The following is a 7,779-nucleotide window of genomic DNA, read 5'->3' as shown; positions in this document are numbered from 1 at the left end:
GTTTTTCGATTTTTGTTTTACAAAGCGCAAAACGAAAAACAAAAAACGAGTGGCGCTGTGATTTCACAAATGGCAAAGGGGTTGAAAAGTATTGGGGAAGAAAAGTCTGACAACCCCTCAATTTATGTCAACCAAGTTTCCATCAAATGAGCGTGATAACGCCAATGCAAAGTTTTAGTCCAAACAATAACTGCACCGAAACCAACTAAGTGCATTGGCAAAGCATACTGCTGTTACATTTAACCCATCCAATGAGGGTTTGATTTGAAAATATACAGAAAAAGTGTGAAAAACTAGTAAAAAAAAGGTTTATCAGGTGTTACTTCTACATAAAAATTCAATTTCCTTTTTTTTCTCGGGCACATGGAATAGGGTTTACGTTTTAAAATACGGATGCAGGCGACGGATGCAGAAAGCGGAAGCGGACAGCGTGAGCATGGAATAGGGCACGGCCTTAACCTAGGTGCCAATCGGTTAGCCTATCTGTTTCTAGGTCAGAGGGTCTGTGCTTCCCTTCTAAGCGTTCCACTGAAATAACCCTAGCTACTTCATCACCATCATCATCATTGTCTTCATCACCGTCGTCGTCTTCATCATCATCATCATCATCATCATCATCATCATCATCATCATCATCATCATCATTTCCTTCATCACCGTCGTCGTCATCATCATCATCATCATCATCATCATCATCATCATCATCATCATCATCATCATCATCATCATCATCATCATCATCATCATCTTTATCATCGTCATCATCATTCATCATCATCATCATATTTCATTGAAGATAAAACAATCAAACAATAAAACTTATGCAACAGTCCATCGATTAGTACGATTCGATAATAAAATACTTTATCCAATCAGAATCATACTCTGCATCACACCTCCAAAATTTAACCTTGACCTTTGTTGATAGTAAACATTGGAAAGGAAAAAACCCGGCCTATCACGAATGCTGTTTTGTTTCGCAATAAAACAAATCAGGTAAGTTTGTGCGTTTCAATTCATTTAAATTTTGGTAAATGGGTATGTTTATTTGTCCTTTAATTACAGGTTTGAAGTTTTTGAAAACGTCCGACTTCCTATATTTGTATAGATTGCATTCATTATTGTTGGCGGGTTGCCAGTTCAAAATACTACTGTACTTACAGTATCACGCAGCTTTATTGTATCTATAAACGTAACTAATTGGGTTTTAACTTAACACCCTGTAACGTATTGGCAGTGTTGATCAGTCTGCATGATAAGTAAGTATTCCCCATGTATTAATTATATGCATGATGCACTAATCTATCATGCAGACTCTGCATGATTTCATTGTATTAAATATAAATTCATCAATGATGATCATGAGAATTGTTACCTTAGTAAGCAGAACATGCAAAAAGTAGCAAAATACTTCACAAGTCTATGATGAACAATTGCTAATGAACTGGACATTTTACAATGAACCAGTAAATATAGTTTTATATTTTATTTATACTTTCGGCACAGGTTTAAGTACATGGAATTTATTGTAGGTTTAATTCTCCACTACCCAGGAAGTCTGTTCTGTAGCTTAATGTTTGGAGTGGTTCAGTGTCCTAAAACTGGAGCGGTGGTGCACCTTACAAAGCAGCTGCTTTCACATGCAAACAACAGATCTAGATGCCTTACAAGAGCCCTGACAGAAACACCTACAGGGCAGAAACAGACAACTAGACAAATTCACACAGGTATTTTAAGTTGTTTGTTATCATGAATGTTAAATAAATCAACTGATCAAATTGCTGAGTGGTCAACATATTGTTTATTTTCAGAAATTTGCAGTTCAAATCTTTGTAAGAGCAGGTTTTTACAAAAATAAATTTGTTTTTAAATTTTTGTTCAATGATTTTAAGAAGATCTGAGATTACAGATTTTTTGCTCTACTATTTGAAAAATAAGGAAAACTATACTACTCACCCTAATTTCAGTGTTTGTGTTGACGTCAGTGTCACACCTTGGTTAAGGTTATGCATGTAAGCATCTTTGAGTCATTTTCTCAGCAAAAATATCACATATTGCATTGAAACTTAAAATATGTATTTATGTGTTCCCAACCATCCAACCTTAAACCTAGTTGGGTAACCCTATTTTGATTTTAATGCCGGTTATGGGCCTTTATTATTCAACTTAGAAATTCTGTTTAAGGTTTTGCATATAACACATTTACGTTGTTGGTTAATATCTCAGTAATTACTTGATGAATTGCATTTAAACTTTATAACGGTTATCAACCATATAACCTACATGAATAACCAAGTTAAAAAACAATATTTTTCTTATAATGTAGATAATGGCCCGTTATTATTCAACTTAGAAATTCTGGTTAAGGTTTTGCAAATTACCACATTTAAGTAAAAGGCACCCAATCGTCCAACCTTCTTAATTAATTAAGTTAGATAACTCTATCTTGCATTTAAATATAATTTTTTCCCCTTAATTTTTGGACTTAGGTTTTGCATGTAATCTTATTTTACAGTGTTCCATGCATGTTTCACGAAACTTTGCAGTTCTTAAACTTGAACCACTGCTTTCAGTCATACATGTTAAGCAACATGAAATTATGCAAGAGGTTATTCCTATTAAGAATGTAAGCTATATGTTTACAGGTAAAGCAAGTCGCCTTGCTGGCCATTTGTCTGATCCTGAAAACAGGGGTGAGCGACAACGTGGTGTCAACTTTGACACCCTGGGTGCTTGGAACAACCGTATAGAGCTACCCGTTAGTATAGAGAAGAGCATAGAGCGCGGCCAGCTAATACCAGATCTTCCAATAGGTTGGTGAACTGACTTTTTTGAAAGTAATGGTTTTAGTATTGTTCAATTATATATCTACATGTATGCCCTTTATGCCTGGGAAAAGTTGAGCATGTTTAACAAATAGTTTTCTTTTTTGCTGCCAGTAAACAGCATTTGATTTTCAAGAAGTACGCTTATCCTAAAATGAAATATAAATAAAGAAAAAATCTTAAATTTCTTTTAGTCATGACAATGAATGATCTATGTTAATGTTTAAATGAAATTACTTTCTTCTCTCGTTTTATTGTAGTATACAGAGGTAAGCTTGATAGAACTGGCATTTGCTTTATTCATATTCTTTAGGGTTTTAAATAATGAGTCCTAGAAGGGTGCTGCACCCTGCCTTATTTGGTAGCACTCTTCTGCCCTCATGGAGATCAGCATGGGCACCCTTCGGCCTGTATAAAATTGCTTAAGTCTGTGAAATATTTCTTTTGTTTTGATTAAAATCTTTTAACAATTTATGATAATAAATGCATACAAACATGACATGCTTGGCACTTGAAAAATAATATTTCTTCAATTAAAAACAATTTCTGTTAAATTTATTATGTTCAATTTCTATTCAGATACAATATCCCAAATTTCTCCCTTTGTACCCTGCCCTTTTAAAACCCTGGGTGAAGCCCAATGTTCTCACTTGACATGGTAAGGACGGACCATATACCCATCATTTCATTTCTCATATTGATTTGTTGCAATCAATCCATAAAACATCATAACTACCATTTTAATCCTGAATAAAGTGGTCTGGTGTGCAGGAATCATTTATGTCAAATGTTAATTTCAGAACTCTTAAATACGTTTAAATGAAGGGTACTTAAGTTCTCAAATAGTATTTATGAATGTTCGACAATACTGCTTGTAGTTATGTTTGTTTCATCAGAATAGTTAGTATGATTTAACTGGCGCATACAATTAATCATACTCATATTTAAGGTAGTTTACATATTTGTCCAAGAATTGAATCATTTTATTAACTTCAAATACAAACAACACAATTAATAGTTCCACATCGTCAATTATGTTGTACAGCATTGCTTATTGAGCTAAATTAATTGGTGATTTAATAACATAACACTTGAATAACTTTGAAACGGAAAATTATGTCAATCTTTTATGAAAGCTAGTATAAAACAAATCATGACTTACCTGCACAATTATGCAAAATACACTTGTATTGAATGTCCTGAAACCAGGACATTCCAGTGAGCTCAGGAATCCAGGAGTTGGTTTCTTGTTGTTTACTGAATGTGGTACAAAACCAGATTTACCAAAGTTGTGGCCCACAGTCCGATCACCATTTCAATAGTTACATTAGTACTACATTTGAAGTATTACAATAATTATTATATGGCACTTCGTTATGTGTTAGCTAAGCAGTATAAAAAATTGTGTAATTAATGTGCATATACACTTCATATATTGGTTGAACATGCTATCTAAGAAAATGAAATCCGTATCTTACCAAGATGTAACAAAATGTGTATAATAGTATCTAGGTGTAACAAAATGTATATACATGTACCTAGGCTATGTCCTCTACACCACCAGGCAGGCGGCGTGGTTTAAAGACATACCTAGGTATATGCAAAACAACTAGTATTAAAATACGATGTTGCTCTAGACTAAGGATAATGTACTAAAGATGCTAATTTTTCATTGATTACAGTTTAATTGAGTTATTTCCCTTCCCATACGAGGAAAACGTTCTTGATGCATGTATACATGTTAAATATTTCTTACAGACAATGTTGGTTCCGCGAGCCTGCAAGGGAGGCGGCAAGAAAACGAGGACCGCTTCATTGTGAAGAAACTCCGCGAAAACTTGCTTTGCTTTGCAATCTTTGACGGCCATGGCGGCTCGGCGGCCGTCAACTTCGTGCACGAGAACATCGAACATCACATCCGGTATTGGCTCGGCCGCACGGAGAAGCTCGCTGACGTGCTCCGGAAAAGCTTCATCGACGTTAACAATCTACTTTCGCGCCACCTTGCGTTCCAAGGTAATCTGTTGATATCCTTCATAGGTGTAACCATGTATGATCATTTTCCTACGTCCAACCAAGATATATGTATGAAACTAGAATGTAAAATATTCGTAGGTTTTTCTTAATGTTAGCTATATTGTATGAAAAGATTGTGCTCGTGATACGACAGACGAGAATGGGGAATACCAGCATGATTTATTTGTATAATGCACACTTCTGTTTTCCAGGCGCGGATGTGATGACGGGAACCACGGCTACAGTGTGCCTGCTGCAAAACAGCATTGAGCTTGTGATTGGTCACGTGGGTGACACTCGGGCGATTTTGTGTCGGGAGGGGGAGGCGATACGTCTCAGCAAGGACCACACACCGGAAAACGTGGGCGAGATTGAGCGCATAATAAAGGCAGGGGGATCAATTTCTGAAAATAGCCTTGGTGTAGCCAACGTTAACGGACGCCTCTCCATGACCCGCAGTATCGGCGACTTTGAGCTGAAACATTACGGCGTTATAGCTGATCCGTACATCTGCTCGGTTACGGTATGATACAAGCTGTAACCATCAACCTGTTTCTTACATTGTACCATAGTTGTTGTTCACATGATGCTTTAAGTATGATCGTCTGAATGTACCTGTTAAAGCTGCCTTCTCACAGATATACCATTTTTTAAACTTTTTTATTTTTTGTCTTGGAACGAGCAAATGTTTGCATAAATTTATGCAAACCAATAATTTTATTATTTAAGATTGCTGACAAAATATCAGATCGTAGATTTTCATATTTCCGTTCGAAAAATAATATTTTATGTCTTAAAGAAAAATGCCTAAAACATCGTTTTTTTTAACTTAAATATAAAAATCAGCGATCTAATTTTTTGTCTGCAGTCTTATATAACTGGTTTCCATGGATTTTCGAAAAAAAATGGCTCGTTCCAAGACAAAACGTTCAATCTGTGATAGTGCAGCTTTAACAACTGAAAGCTTTAAATGTTTTGTTTTCTTTGCATAATATGATTTGACGTTAAAATATATTACGTGTATGCAGTGCCCTGATATTTACCCATTTGTATATTTTTACAGTTGAAGCACGACAAGGACTCGTTCTTGCTGCTTGAGAGTGACGGTCTCAGTTTTGTCCTGAACGACCAGGAGCTGGTGGACATTGTTACTTGTTGCTCCACGCCCCTCGAGGCGGCCGAGTTCGTCACCGATCAGGCGCTACAGTTCGGTTCCGAGGACAACGTTACCGCCGTCGTGATTCCGTTCGGCGCCTGGGGAAAGTACCGAAATACGTCCGCCAGAATCCCGTACAGCTTCGGCCGCCACCTCACCTCACACCGATACTAGTGACAATAGAGATGTAGTAGTGCCATTGACGCTTGACATTAAGTTGGAATCGTTTCTAGTCCATTATTTAGTTGATTCGCCATTCATAGGTTGTCGGTCTTTCGATAAAACAAGTCTAGAAAATGACAGCCTTAATTGGTGTCATCTTGTGCTGCGATGTGGAAAGCTTTTCTGTTGTCCATTACTAAATGAAATGTTCAAAATATTCACGTGAAGCTAAGTACACATCCTGTTAGCGTCTGAGCCTATACCGAAGCCTTGTATTGTTGACCTTGACCCGGTGATCGATTGGGAAAAAAACCGGACGAGCGTTCTTTACTCATCATTGCAGGCTCGTATCCCATTTCTGGGTCGTATCCCCTTGCGGGCTCTTACCCTCTTGCCGGTTCGTATACTCGCGGACGTTCGTATCCCCTTGCAGACTCGTACCCCCTTGCTGGCTCGTATCCCCTGAAGCCTCGTATCCCCTGAGGGTTCGTATCCCCTGAAGGCTCGTACCCCCTTGCTGGCTTGTATCCCCTGAAGGCTCGTATCCCCTTGCAGACTCCAATACTCTTGAAGGCTCCAATCCTCTTAAAGGCTCGTTTCCCCAGACCCCTTACAGGCTCGTACCCCCTAGTTGGCTCGTATCCCCTGAAGGCTCGTATCCCCTGAAGGTTCGTATCCCCTTGCAGACTGTGTCCCCTGAAGGCTCGTATCCCCTTGCCGGCATCAATACCCTTAAAGGCTCGTTTCCCCAGACCCCTTGTAGGCTCGTACCCACCTTGTATGCTCAAATTTTAATTAATTTAATGTCCAGGTGTTATAATAAGTTGTGAAATTGACTGTTGATGACACATTATTCAATATGTTAAATGACAAATACCTTATAGTTTGACCACTTTGGGCTTGTCAGTCTTGTACAATGTCTTTGTTTTATCATGTTTATGAACCTTTGAAAGGAGTTAATAAAGCTTTAGAAGTAATATCGTTAAAATGTATTTGTAATACTCACTTTATTATCTCTTATTAGATGTTAATACATGTACTTTTATAATTATATGGTATAACCCAATATTAGAAACCTTAACAAAAACATGGATAATTTACTGGATAAGTCCATTTTTAACCATTTTCTTATACTTTCTGAAAACTTATTTTCATTTCATGTCATTAACAAATTGATCATTTTGTGTATTTACCCATATCTGTTTGTTTTGAAATGAATAAACTCGTTATTATTGTTCCATGTTGTAGACTCATTTAAATAGTTTAAAATAAGTGATGGCGACATAATCTTTAATCCGCTTTTAACGAAATCAGTTAATATTTAATCAAGATTTGCTCTTAAATCAAAATCCCAAATAGAATTTCTTTACTGAGCTCAAAATAGCTGATGATGCGTATTTGCTAAAAAATCATTTCTCAAAACTCTTTAAGTAGAAATGCTGTATAGCTCTTACAATTCCTAAATGAACCCCTGGTTATCATCAAAAGGTTACAATATGGTATCATTTTCTACTCATACGGCGAGCTTTGATGCCAATATATCGAACGTAAGATTCCACTACGCGCAGATCTAAATTCAGTATCAAAAATAGCAACATTTATCGTTTTTGGACGGTGCCC

General features: G+C 36.9%; 1 protein-coding gene across 1 annotated transcript; it reads left to right on the top strand.

Annotated features, from left to right (window-relative positions):
* The first annotated feature begins 885 nt into the window (after positions 1 to 885).
* LOC128229191 (protein phosphatase 1K, mitochondrial-like) lies at positions 886 to 7,396 on the top strand. Its single transcript, XM_052940931.1, has 6 exons — positions 886 to 996; positions 1,533 to 1,727; positions 2,646 to 2,813; positions 4,584 to 4,841; positions 5,054 to 5,364; positions 5,905 to 7,396. The coding sequence occupies exons 2-6, from the start codon at positions 1,574 to 1,576 to the stop codon at positions 6,169 to 6,171; spliced, it is 1,158 nt and encodes a 385-aa protein (XP_052796891.1). The 5' UTR covers positions 886 to 996; positions 1,533 to 1,573; the 3' UTR covers positions 6,172 to 7,396.
* Positions 7,397 to 7,779: the final 383 nt, after the last annotated feature.

Source organism: Mya arenaria, chromosome 3 (genome assembly GCF_026914265.1).
Source record: "Mya arenaria isolate MELC-2E11 chromosome 3, ASM2691426v1".
NCBI lineage: Eukaryota > Metazoa > Mollusca > Bivalvia > Myida > Myidae > Mya > Mya arenaria.
This window is presented reverse-complemented; position numbering and strand designations above follow the sequence as displayed.